Source organism: Microtus oregoni, unplaced genomic scaffold (assembly GCF_018167655.1).
Source record: "Microtus oregoni isolate MIOR12 unplaced genomic scaffold, Mior012 000003F_ref0000135, whole genome shotgun sequence".
Taxonomy (NCBI): domain Eukaryota; kingdom Metazoa; phylum Chordata; class Mammalia; order Rodentia; family Cricetidae; genus Microtus; species Microtus oregoni.
Genome location: NW_024543062.1, coordinates 16,585,074 through 16,598,962, shown reverse-complemented (window position 1 = coordinate 16,598,962; position 13,889 = coordinate 16,585,074). Strand labels below are relative to the sequence as shown.

The 13,889-nt window shown below is 48.1% G+C and overlaps 1 protein-coding gene across 2 annotated transcripts in view; it reads left to right on the top strand.

Annotated features, from left to right (window-relative positions):
- Tmem132c (transmembrane protein 132C) overlaps window positions 1-13,889 on the top strand; it is a 310,009-nt gene that overhangs the window by 205,059 nt on the left and 91,061 nt on the right. For both annotated transcript variants that reach the window (XM_041649352.1, XM_041649351.1), the window contains exon 3: window positions 7,511-7,657. In XM_041649352.1, coding sequence (XP_041505286.1) covers window positions 7,511-7,657 — 147 coding nt within the window. The remainder of the gene's footprint in view (window positions 1-7,510; window positions 7,658-13,889) is intronic.

The window sequence follows — 13,889 nt, the reverse complement described above, 5'->3', positions numbered from 1 at the left end:
TTATGATCCTTCTGCTTCAGCCTCCCACATACCAGAGATGCCTACCTGTACCCCCCAGGCCCAGCTCTGGTGTAGGAGGTCCTTCTGTGTATGCGTTGCTTTCGCTGGTTGAATAAAGAAACTGCCTTGGCCTTTTGATAGGGCAGAACTTAGGTAGGCGGAGTAGACAAAACTGAATATTGGGGAAAAGGGCAGTGTGGCAGAATGCCATGGATCTCCTGCCTGGGACAGACACTGGTTAGAATCTTGCCGGTAAGCTGGGCGGTGGTGGCGCACGCCTTTAATCCCAGCACTCGGGAGGCAGAGGCAGGCGGATCTCTGTGAGTTCAAGACCAGCCTGGTCTACAGAGCTAGTTCCAGGACAGGCTCCAAAGCCACAGAGAAACCCTGTCTCGAAAAACAAACAAACAAACAAACAAAAAAAGAATCTTGCCAGTAAGCCACAGTTATGTAGCAATACACAGATTAATGGAAATTGGTTAAACTAAGATGTAAAAATTAGCCAGTAAGAAGTTAGAGCTAATGGGCCAGGCAGTGTTTAAATGAATACAGTTTCTGTGTGATTATTTCTAGTGTAAGCTAGGCAGGACAAAAAGCAGGCCCTCTCTCCTAGCAACACAGCTCCTTTTTCCTAATTGTTCAATCCTAAACATATTATGTTTATAACTGGATAACGGATTTATCTAACAATCAGCTTGCAAAATTCTGCAACTCCAACAGGTGCCTGTTTCATGCTGTTTAGCTAGCGGTGTGGGGAGGCAGAGTGGAAGTTTGAGAAGTAAGCCCATTGAAACCGTGCAGTGGTGCATGAGTTGTTAATGAACATCTTAGACCAGAGTCTGCAATGGAGCCGGGGAACCCACTGCTGAGGACCAGAAGCAATGGAGCTGAACAGCAGCTTCAGGAATCCTGCTGCTCTCAAGCTCCAGCTTTGCCTCGAAGCTATAAAGACCTGCTGATAAAGAAGTCACTGTTAACTCAAGATAGAAGCAAACACGGGGAAGCCACAGGCAATGGCCCATAGGGACCAAGATCCGATAAGATTATCATGACACAGAAAGATGCTTTGTAAGAAACACCTTTGGCTGTGCCTGTTTCTACCTGAGGGGTGAGAAGCATGTGCTCAGACAGGCTGGCTGTGGTCACTGACATCAGGGAATCAGGAACTGAGTCATTCTACGGGCAGGACAAAGAGCAGGGGTTCAATGGCTTTAACATGTGTACATCCGTATGCACATGTGCATGCACACACACAGGTGCACATATGATAAATGTAACTCATGCACGTATATACATGCACGTAACACACAACTCATCTTTATCCACATGCCTGTATATGCACACAATACATTCATGCACTGGCTTCTTTTAGGAAATACAGGCATGACCAAGGGACATTTCATGCCTTGGAACCATGCACAAACTCTTCATTTTCTTTTTCTTGGTTCCTGACAGATGTGGACAATCTACTCTGTCAGGTAATTTAAGGACAGTCAAAGAGACTAGCAGAGGAGGTGAGGAAGTAGGTCCTGGTCTGTGAAGGGACCCTGTCCCTGTGTGGAGCACTCAGCACCAGATCAGAATATGGCAGGCTGTATAGGGTGACTGTATTCATGGGGTTCCCATGGGAGAAAGGAAGTGGGAAAACGACCCCCACTGCTGAGAACAAGCTGTGACCATGTACATGATCGGTGAGTTTACATTCTACAAAACCGTGACAATGGTGGGTGGCATGTGTCTGTAATCCCAGCACTAGAAAGGCTGAGGCAGGAGGATTGCTAAAAGTTCCAGGCTAGTTTGGATCACAGGCTGAGACACTGTCTTGAAAAGAAGTGAGGGAGGGAGGAAGGGGAGGGAGGAAAATGGGAAGAAAAGAATTGTCTGTACCAAGCAATATTCACAAAAGTCTGCGTTTTTTAAATCTTAACATATTGCACCTTACTAGAGAGTGTGAGCATGCCGGTAACCAGATATGTTAACTTATGAGATCTATGATTAAGTTTTTCTTATTTCTGCTGTCACATTTTCATCTCAGTGTGCATTCATATAAAAACATTTCTCATTACCGAGTATGTAACCACACAAGGACTCCTTTGTGACATGACTTTTCTATAGCAGAGAGATTGCTGATTTCAAGAAAAGCATTGAGTAAATGAATACAATCCCAGAGAGTGTGTGACTCGCCAGCAGCTTGGGACTAGAACCTGGGTGGCTTTGCTTGCAGAAAGCCAGGAGGAGGCTGTATGTATTTGACCTTCCCTGAGCATTGGCCCCTGACATCCTGCTTGACTTTCCTGAGCTCAGAAGAGCTACAGGGGCACCAGGGCCACTAAATTCACACATTCACCTGGTCCTTCTTAGTATTCTGAACTGTTGAAATCCCAAGCCAGCTCTCCTTCCCCAGCCTGGCATCTCCCCAGGAACTCTGCTAGGTTAGTGGCTGACTATGGGTATGAACTTACGTGTATTCCTGCAGTAGGAAGACATACATACCTTCTACTCTGTGCCCTCGCATGCAGTGCGTGCCCACGCAAAGGTCCCCCCCCCCCTTACCAGCAGCTGCCACTGCGTACAAGAAGCAAGTGGTGTTCCTATGACAGCACCTGGAGCCAGGCTGGTGGAGAGCTCTAACTGCCGTGCTGAGTAGCCCCAGTCTCTAAGGCTGCCGCCTCTGCCTTGTAATGTCAGTTGGTCTTACATCTCCTAGAAGCCCCACCAGGTGGGCAGCTGCAGTGGGGGCTTGCTTCTATCCTCACATGCTGGCATCTGGGCCAGTTCTCGGGGACAGCTGTGGCATGGAGCCACTCACGGGTGGCTAACATGTGGTGATAGTTCGTATGTGCTCTAACAAATAAAGCTTGCCCGAGGATCAGAGTGTAGCATGAGCCACTAGTTAGCCATAGAGGCCAGGCAGTGGTGGCACACACCTTAAACCCAGCACTTGAGAGCCAGAGGCCAGTGGATCTCTATAAGTTCAAGGCCACCCTGAGGTACACTAGATTAATTCAGTCTCTAAGAGAAACAGAGTCCGGCGGTGGTGGCTCACATCTTTGATCCCAGGACTAGGGAGGTGGAGACAGGAAGTGATATGACTGGGTGAAGAGAGGAATATAAGGCAGGAGGAGACCAGAGCTCAAGATTTAGTCTGAGGTTTCATAGAGATGGCATTCAGTCTGAGGACTTACAGAGATGGGATACCCCATTCGGGCTGGAGATTTCATAGAGGTAAGAGCTAGGGGCTGGCTGCTTTGCTTCTCTAATCTTTCAGCTTTCACCCCCATTAGGGGTGATTAGATATTAATCTGACTCTGAGTTTTTATTATGAAGACCAATTAGAATTGCATTACACTAACACCTTGGGAATGTCTTCTCTTATGATGCAGAGGAAAGTGGAACAAAGGCATCAGCATGTGTTTCCCCTGGGGGCTATGTAAGCAAAGAAGTGATGGTTAATAGTGTCAACCTGACAGGGTGTAGACTCGCCTAGGAGGCATGCCCGGAAGGTTACTTCTAGACTAGGCTAACTGATGCGGGAAGACCCACTCTGAATGTGGGTTGGTACCATCCCATGTTCTGCACCAAAAGGAGAAAGTGAGCTGAGTACCAGCATTCATCTCTTACTGCTTCCTGAGTGGGGATGGCATGGGACCAGCCGCTTCACACTCCTGCCGCGATGGACTGTACCCTCAAACTGTGAGCCAAACACTCCTTTCCCTTAAGTAACTGTTATTGGTATTTAAGTCCCAGCAATGAGAAAAGTAACTAATGCAGGCATTGTCCTGACATTTCTCCTTGGTGAGTGGCAGCCATGTTTACCTGCACACGAATGTGGGTTCTCCTGCTGGGACTTTTGCTTCCAGCTTCCCCTTTGTGAGGACACTAACTGTTTAGATTTGGCCCACCTTTATGACCTCTTTTTAACTTGGTTCTGTTCACAGAGACTCTTTCCTCCTTTGTATGTGTGTGTGGTGAGTATGTGATCATGCATATTTTTTGTATGTGTGTGGACATACGTATGTGGGTATCTGTGCATGTATGTGCACATACATATGAAAGCCGGAAGTTGAGCTCAGTTTGATCCATCTTCCATCTTATTCACCGAGGCAAGGTCTCTCAAACCTAGAGCTCGCCAATAATGGCTGCAGTTCCCCCCCCCCGCCCCCAAGACCCTTTATGAATGAGACCACACTATGAGGATCCAGAGCTCAGACTCCAACATGTGCTAATGGGATGGACAGTGCACTCCAGACAGCTCCTAATTACATGGTTTTATTTCCTGGCATATTCTATCTGAGGTTTAGATCTGGGTCCCCAGGGCCCAAGACTGAGTGGTACCCAAAAATATCCTCACGCCTCACAGAGGTTCATACATCCAAGCAGAATGCAGCAGCTTCTAGAGGAAGCATTACACAATGAGGTTACAAATGACCGGAGGGAGATAACTCGGGGTGGAAATTAGCCGTTCGATGTTCAAAATGTGTACTGAGCATCGATTTTCTCTAAGAACACTTAATCACCCCTTATTACATATTGGGAAAAGACGGATAAAGCTATTGTTTCTAACCAGCAAGAACTGAGCAAGATTGCCGGCTATGAACATGCAGGATGGATGGGGGAGCCCAGCATAGGTACCTATAGTGAGGCTGGGTGTGCCACCAAGGTGAGGCCCATACCTGGATGGCGTCCTGAGGCATCCCAGCACCCAGCCTGTGCTGATAAACACTGGGCTCAACACCAGGCATTGTAAACAAGGATATCTCTGAACCCCAAGGCCAGCAACAGCAGTCCCACAAACCAAGGGACATCTCTGTTGGGAGCAGATGATGTAAGAGAAACACCTGCAGGTGATTGGAGCTGAGCCCCTTACCCCAGTCTGTGTGGCTCCAGTCCACTCACCCACGCTGGGAAAGCCAGCCTCTGTCTGGCCACAGAGCCGGGCATCTCCAAGGAAGAGTGTACATTTCACCATCTTCAGTGGAGATTTTGCAAGCCTCCACTTGCAAAATTTCCAGTCCTTGGATCCGAGCTGCTTTTCTCCCCTGTTCAGCCCATGGAATAGATTTAAACACCCATTGTTCTCACCCAAGAAAGTGATCTATGCTCACTAGAAGTCCTTCTAGCTCTTGGTCTTCCCTACCTTAGTGACGAGCTCTCCAGCTCTCTGACTTGAAACTACTCAGCACCCAGACCACCAGGCATCTCCAGTTCGTGTGAACTGCGGGGGGCACGGGTGGAATACATGTAGCTTTGCTGAAATCTAGAAGCTCAAGCAAAGTTCAAATGCACCCATAGCCTGTTTCCAGCTGGGTCACATGGCATGAAGCCTTACTTCCCAGGAGCAGAGAGAGGTGCCAGGGCTGTGAGCACCCGAGAGTGTCAGTTTCTCTGCTAGGAAGGATGGGACTGTCGCATGAAAGTGGACCTTTAAATATCTCCCGTCAAATGTATCTTCATCTTTTTGTACTGTGTTTAACACATCAATTTAATATAAAACTTAAGGCGTGTGTGTGTGTGTGTGTGTGTGTGTGTGTGTGTGTGTGTGTGTGTGTTGTATACAGATCCCCAGGAACTAGAGTTACAAGCAGTTACAAGCTACATATGGGTGCTGGGAAACAAACTTGGGTCCTCTACTAGAGCATCCAGACTCTAACAACCTCTCCAACTCTACAGCCCTGAGCTGTATTTTTTTCCCCTTGGTTTCCTCTATGTTTGGCTCTTACTCATTCCCAAACTTTCCTCTAACTGATCAGATCTTGTGACATACTCATTGGGATCACAGAAGTTAGGAATCTCATTGGCTGTCGTTAGTTTCTTCCTCTGTGCTGAAATTTTGCCTCCTTGAGGGAGGAAGTTAAGGAACGCATCTGGCTTGGGAAGCTGGAAAGCTAGAGGATTCCCAAAGCTGGTCCCCAAGTTTACAAAGCAGCAACAACATCTGGGGAGGAAGAGGCTCTTGAGTGGAGCTGACTGCAAACTGAGAGCTCCAGGAACACAGCTTGCACGAGTCCATCCCACACTCTGTGGGGTGGGGTGATGATTGAAGCCACTTTTGAGGCCCCCATGCTCCTGTCTGTCACCCCAATGAACTCACTGGCTCATGAATCATTTCTTTGTCTGTCATGGGTGCCCTATCTGGAGTGAACAGACATTTGTTTGCAAAAGTCACACAGCATCGTTGCTGGGAGTCTCCTAGGTTCTCCCTGCACTGTGCCCCCATGCCTGAAGTCTGGACCTGTTCCTTGTATCCCACCATTTCGCCCCTGGCTGCATGGAGCACGTCCCACATGGTTTCCCAAGCGTGACCATAAAGAGTACATGTTTTGAAGACTCTAATGTGTGGGGACACTGGATCTGTAACTAGGCTGGGCACAGAGCTCAGGTCTGAAGTCCCTTCTGCTCAGATTATTCCAGTCACTTCCGTGAGGCTGCTGTGGGCCCGGACCCCACTCCCAACTCCCAATCCATCATTGAAAAAACTCCAGGCAGGAACCTGATGGCACCTTCTCTTGTCATTCCACACAGTGTTATCCCCAACCAAGTTACTCACTTCACAGACAAAGAAACATGGCAGGAACCATGGAGCATACTGACTGTGGGACGGCGGGTTCGTGCTCAGCTAGCAAGCTTCCTTATATAATTGAGGATCACCTTCTCAGTGCCGCTGACAGTGGGCTGGGCTCTCCTGCACCCGTTAATAAGTACAGGCTCCCCAGCTATGCCCACAGCTCAATGGGATCCTTCAAGTTTCTCAACTGATGTTAAAGTTAACCAGGACAACCTTTTCCTCTCTAACTCCCCTCTGAGTAGATAGCATTTGAATATGCACTGATCATGTAGCTTGTTATTGTCCATTGTACTGGTCTCTTCTAGTATGAAGATAGATGCTCTTTTAGAAGTTTCGCGAACTAATTTGCAAACAATCCTCCTGGATTTTCTCCTGCAGCTCCCTGCCCCTGATAGTCACATGTTAGATTCCCAAGCCACGTTCTGAGTCATTCCCTCCTGTGTCTTCATGCTCTTTGTCTTTAGTTCTTACCCACATCTTTCTTTAAACTCCATGCTTGGGTGGCTAGAGAAATGGCTCAATGGTTAAGAGCGCTGTCTGCTCTTGCAGAGGACGTGGGTTCAGTTCCTAGCACCTACATGGTGGCTCACAGGCACCCTTCACTCCAGCTCCAGAGATCTGGTGCCTTCTTCTGGCCTCCTTGGGCACTACACTCTGTGCACTTACCCACACATAAACTTACGACTGGTACCGGTGAATGATTTCTCTACCTTCTTGGTAGATCTACATGTATGACTTTCTGGTGTGGTTGAGGGAATGTCCTAGTATGCTCCAGCAAGTTCTATGACTCATGAGCCTTGGGAGAGGGCTTTGCTTCCTCTTCCATGTGTGGTCCCAGTAGGGCCACCGCCCCGTACACTTTGACAGCAGCAGCTGAATCGGGCCCAACACCTCTGAAAGCTGAAGTCTAACACTGTGACCCTTTCTCACCCCCTCCATCCACAGAGCCAAGGTGAAGAAGGGGGTGAACATTCTGAGCGCACAGACCAGCGAGCCTCGGCAGTGGGATGTGAGACAGGAGGTGGGCAATGGAGGGAAGCACACCACCACCTCTGTGGCCTGCCAGCGCCTGGGCCCCGGGACGCGCAATAGGTAAGTAGCCCCTCCAGGGCACTCTGATTTTGCATCCAGTTTTATCTGGCTTCATCTTGACCACTGCTGGCCCGGATGTTAAACCCAGGACCTAATGCCCGCTGAGGTACCAAATAACCAACAATAAGTGCCAGCATGTGTGGTTTCCAGCCTTGTGCTCCTTAAGCATTGGGAAAGAAATAACGTCACACCCTGCTTTGTCACCTGAACTTGTTGCTGTGAACTTTCAGAGGGTGCTGTGACAAAATGCTCAGTCCTGTGCCCATGTTAGATTTACTCACTGGTGAGAAGGAACAGAGGGAAGGGGAGGATAAACTGGAATGCTATGGAGAGGCTGTGCGAGGCTCTCCATAGACACTGTGGGTTACCTCTGAAGGTGGTTGTTTTATGGCTATGAGACCAGTACACCTGCTGCTTTCGAAATCAAAACTCGGACACTTGAAGGCATCCTCTTACCTGCTGCTGAGACATGGGCTCATCTCTTTCCAGGGTCTTGCATACACAATCTCCATATACAAAATATCCATAGTTAGGTACTTGTCTTAGAAGTTTAGGATCATAGTATCCAGTTGGGGTTTTACAATGGTTTTGTTTTCATTCATATAGGAGACATTTCATTTTGACTTTAAGTACTTCTTACAGACAGTAGTAATGGCTACATAATATCCCACCATAAGCCTTTAACTTAATGCCAGTAAACAGTAGTGCTTTTCCATTTATTTATTTATTTATTTATTTATTTATTTATTTATTAAAGATTTCTGCCTCCTCCCCGCCACCACCTCCCATTTCCCTCCCCCTTCCCCAATCAAGTACCCCTCCCTCGTCAGCCTGAAGAGCAATCAGGGTTCCCTGCCCTGTGGGAAGTCCAAAGGCCACCCACCTCCATCCAGGTCTAGTAAGGTGAGCATCCAAACTGCCTAGGCTCCCACAAAGCCAGTACGTGCAGTAGGATAAAAAACCCAGTGCCATTGTTCTTGAGTTCTCAGTATTCCTCGTTGTGCGCTATGTTCAGCGAGTCCGGTTTTATCCCATGCTTTTTCAGACCCAGGCCAGCTGGCTGAGACAATGGGGATGTTCTAGTAGTGCTTTTCCTAATCAAGGCTGTTTAGAGGTTTGAGTTACCTAGACCAGTGGTTCTCAATCTGTGGGTCACAACCCCTTTGAGGGGGCGGGGCCAAGCAATCTTTTTACAGGGGACCCCTAAGCTTAAGACTATTGGAAAATACAGATATTTGCATTATGACTCAAAGCAGTAGCAAGATTACAGTTATGAAATAGCAATGAAAATTATTGTATGGTTGGGGGTCACCACAACATGAGAAACTGTATTAAAGGGTCACAGCATTAGGAAGGCTGAGAACCACTGTCCCAGATAATGCTAAACAGTGAGCTTCTTTCCACAAAAATCTCTCTTTAGTACACAAAGAAAACAGAGGACTGAAGTGGGTTTTCTAGCTTGGGTTTCTGTTGCTGTGATGAACACCATAACCAAAGCAACCCAAGAAAGAGCGAGTGTTTATTTGGCTTCCAGATGACACACTATCACTGAGGGAAGTCAAGACAAGAACCCAAACAGTGCAGGAACCTGGAGCCAGGAGCTGATGCAAAAGCCATGAAGGGTGCTGCTTACTGACTTGCTCCTCATGGCTTGCTCAGCCAGCTTTCTTATAGCGTGCAGAACTACCTTGCCCAGGCGTGGCACCACCCACAGTGGGCTGGGACCTCCCACATCAGTCATCAATCAAGAAAGTGCCCCCCACAGATAGTCAGTCTGACATAGGCAACCTCTCCATGGAGGACCCTCTTCCCAGGTGACTCTAGTTTGTGTCAAGCCAACAAAAACTAACTGGTACAATGCACCCACCACCTCCTAATGCATATTATATTCGACCCTGTCTTAGTGGTTGCTGGTAGAAGAGTGTTAAGTCATTGTGAAAGCTGTATCTAGAAAAATGGCTCTCTGCTAATCTGTAGGGTGGGAAGAAATGGAAGGGACAGTAAGGGGAGGCTACTGGGTGCAGTGAGGTATGCTCAGAGTACATTGTATACTTGATGCAAATAGTTTTGAGTTTGTGAGGCACGTGGTTTGTTCGCATTAACAGAGAAACTGATAACATTCAATGTGGGCTCCAATCTCTCTTTAGGAGATATTCAGGCTGACTTGTGTGCTGTCTAGCTGGAATAGAGCTTGGTTTTCCTGTGCTGGCTTGCATGCAATTGCTTAGCAAAAGAATTGCTTTGCCAACCTGAGTGACATAGAATTCCTTCATTAAAAATTGAAAACCCTTCTCCATTTGGCATCCCAGCTGTTTCTCTGACACATTCAATTTTTGCGTAGGTCAGTAAAACACAGCCACAAGAGTCGACAAGTTCCTGTGAGCAATCCACAGGTCAGTGGTACCTGACTTCAGCTCTACTGCCATCTCCAATGTCTGAGCTTTTGTTTTTAAACAGCAAGTGTAAATATGAATGGAGTACCACGTGGTATTTCCTTTTAGGCACACAGTGTATGGTCATTTTTGTTGTTGTTTTGTTTTGTTTTTCTCTCAGAAGTGCGTTCCCTTGTTAGGGCCCTCTTGGCTTCTCCTCTCAGTGCGCTTTCCTGAAGGAATTTAGATGCAGGAAAGGAAGGTGAAGTCACAGGACATGTCTAAATCGATCCTTAGGATGCTGCCATTAAGCAAAACTACTGCACTTTGTTTATGGGCGCCCTATTCGTGAGTCCACGGGACCCTCTGCAGCCCCCTCCTTCCACACCCAACCATGAAAGACAGCCGTCATGTTGAATAGCTCCTGGCTTCGGCCCTGGCCATCCCCATGGTGACCCCTGGAAGAATTTTGGAGCACACCTCAGTGTCTCAGTCTTTAACCTTGCAGAAAACATGGCCAGAAAGAAACGTGTGCCTAGGCCCTTAGTTATAGGGGAGATCAGAGGACAAATTAAGCCTTCCTCGTTGGTTCCATGTAAAATCTAATTACAACAGACAATTAAGGAAATGAAAGCAGGCGTGTTAATTAACAGATAGTGAGTTTACACATGTAAATAGTTCTTTGTATTAGACACGGGTTGAGAGTCCTTGAACGGCTGATGAGATATTTGCTGAAAATGCTGAAGAGCCACGTGGTCAGCCCTGTGTGTTCCAGGGTCACAAGCAGGTGTGTGTGTGGGGGGGGGGGGGGGACCTGGCTATGTCTGCCTGCTCTCGGTTTCTCTAAGTGACGTCTGAGAAAGTGATCTGCCTTCGTTGGCACTCTTGCTATGGGACGACCAGTATCATCAGTGTGCACAAACACCCATCGTGACTGTAACAGCCAGGATCTCACAATAGCTGCCACTCAGCCCCAGGGACAGTATTTATACGGCAAGGGCCTGGTACACACTGTGAAACAGCCGCCAGCTGCTGGGGAGCCTTGCCATCTGTGCAACACTAATACAGGTCCCCCTTCACACCCATTCCTCACTTGGACCCTTAGAAAGCACTGTGAGGCTTCCCACCCTATGCCGGGTAGGTACCGCTGAGCGAGAGCCACACCTGATCTCAAGTACCCAGAGTGTGTGGAGTTCTTGAGCCAGCTCCCTGCAGCTCGCACAAGGCATTAGATTTGTCTGTTACTGTACATCAAGTCATCCACGGACTTGAACCTTAAAACAATATACCTTTTAAATGTGTGTGTGTGTGTGTGTGTGTGTGTGTGTGTGTGTGTGTGTAAAGGCCAGAAGATGATCTTGGTTCTTGTTCCTCAGGTAACCATTCCACCTTGTTTAAGACAGGGTTTCTCACTGGCCAAGTAGCTGACTTGACAGCAAGCCCCAGGGATCATCCTGTCTCCTTATCCCCAGGAGATTGCTGGGATTATAAGCACATGCCACCATGCCCACCCTTTTTTTTGCACTATTCCTAGAGATCAAGCTTAGACTCTTGTGCTGAGTCAACCCCTCCCCCCAACCCCATCAGCATATCCTTATAGCCTCTGAGTATCTGCATAGCCTACCAGAATCTTCTGCTCCAGGTCTCAAGGAAGGTACCCATTCAAGTATCATCCAGGGTCTGAAGCACCATGTAAAACAGGGTCATTCAGGGAAGGGTCCTTGTCTCTGATCATAGATGATTGTCCTGATCAGACTTTTTGTCACCTTGACCCAGGCCAGGGTCAGGGCCATCTGAGAAGAGAGAACTTCAGTTGAGTAAATTCCTCCATCAGATCTGCCTATGGACAAGCCTCTTAGGGTATGAGAAGATGTGGCCTCTGTCATTCATTATGTCTTAACATTGCCCTGGGTCTTTATGTTCATCCCCTGTTGCTGTAAAATGTCACCATGGGTGCAATGCCTTAAAATGACATAAGTTTATCATCTGAAACTTGTTCATGAAGTTTCAATACAAGTGACGTCACTGGGAATTGATACAGATATCAGCAGGGCTGCAGGGACAGTCCCCTTGTCTTCTGGAGTCTTGCATCCTGTTTCCTGGCTTGTAGCTGACCCTCACCTACAGAGCCAGCCTCCGTCAGTCATCTCTGTTCCGAGCTTCAGGAAACCCTAATGTATACACATATCCCCAAGTCTCCTGCCTCCTACTTTGACCTCCAAGTCTTCCATGATGTCATCAGATCCTTACTAAATGATCCAGACTAACCCCATCCCCTTCAGCCCACCTTAAAACCATTGGTTGCACTTCACTTGCAAAGATGTTTGCTTTTCAAGGTAGTGTAGTTATCACTCACAGAGATATGTCCATGAACTCACTTTCTGGAGCAAAGAGCCTGCAGCACCTCAGTCCCTGAGACGCTGGAAGGGGACACCTAGATCAGGGGTGGGACTCAGCTCAGCAGTTTCTGCATCCACAGTGCCCACCAAGGAAGCGTCCTGGACCTCTGAGGAAGACTGATAAGGAAAACTCCCCCATGCCTAATGCTGTCCTGAACACCGGAGCTGGCCTCCCTAGCCAGCCTTAGCCAAAGCAGACAGCCCTCACCGGGACATGGATACCAAGTATTCTTGCTTCAAGGACAAACTCAGTCAATTATCTGAGGATCCTGTTGGCACGGAATCCCCCCATCTTCGTGATTTGTGGCTGCCTGTGGGAACCTCTCTGTAGGATGCTGGATGGTGGCTGCTGAAGAAGCTGAGAGTGCTTTGCGCCTTGCCTTTGGCTCTTGCAATGTCCCTCGTGAGTGTCAGCAATTAGGAGAGCTGCCCGTTGGAGCCATGGAAGCTGCAGCTGTGTCTCCAGATCTCAGTCACATCCCAGAGTTCTGGCTCCTGAAAGAGGATTTGCTGGAGCTAAGGAGGGGGCCCATCAGCAGAGTGCTTGCTGCCTAAGCGTGAGGATTTAGGCACAGTGGCCTGCACCTATAATCCCAGTGCTTCCTGGCCAGTCAGCCTAGACTAATTGGGAAGTCCACAAACCAGTAAAAGACTCATGAAAAAAAAAGAAGAAGAAGAAAGAAAAAGAAAGAAAAGAAAACTAAGGTGGACCCAGTGAGAGAGTTCAGTGGTTAAAGGCACAGGGACTTGTTGCCAACCTTAATAACCTGAGTCCAATCTCCAAAACTTGCATGGTAGAAAACACACACACACACACACACACACACAAGTTTTCCGCTGACATCCATGGAGAGAGACAGACAGACAGACAGACAGAGACACTGGGAACCTGACCCAAATATGAACCCAGCACTGGCGTGTGATAGGCCATGAGGCCATACACATACGGTCACCTTCTAATGAAGCTTGGTAGCGTGTGGGTGAAGAAGGGGTATTACTAGTAACTCACTGTCTCTCCATCCATGTTCTCTGCACATCCAGCCACCTCTCATCTACAGCAAGGATCTAGCATGATACTAAGTCTAAACTGGATTTAATACATCCGCTCTCATCAGGTTGTGGCCCTCCCAGGATCTCACTTAGACTTATAAATATCTGGTTCCCAAATACAGTCACAGCAGAGTAGGGGCTCCAGTATATGAAAGGGAGGGGGCTCACCATCTAGTTCCCAGCTATGAGGTTGCCCTCACATCCTACAGGGCTTTCACTGGGTTCCAGGTGTAAGGGCCCATTTGGCCCACTCTTGCAGGTCACTGGAAGGACACTGCGGGGTTGTCTTCCTCGGTTGCCCTTTCTGGGAGGTCAGGTGTGGGATGTCCAAACAGTGCAGGACACCGGAGCAAGCTCACCATAAAAGCAGGTGAGCAGCTGGGACTTTAAAAAGAAGACAGCCCTCGCTGG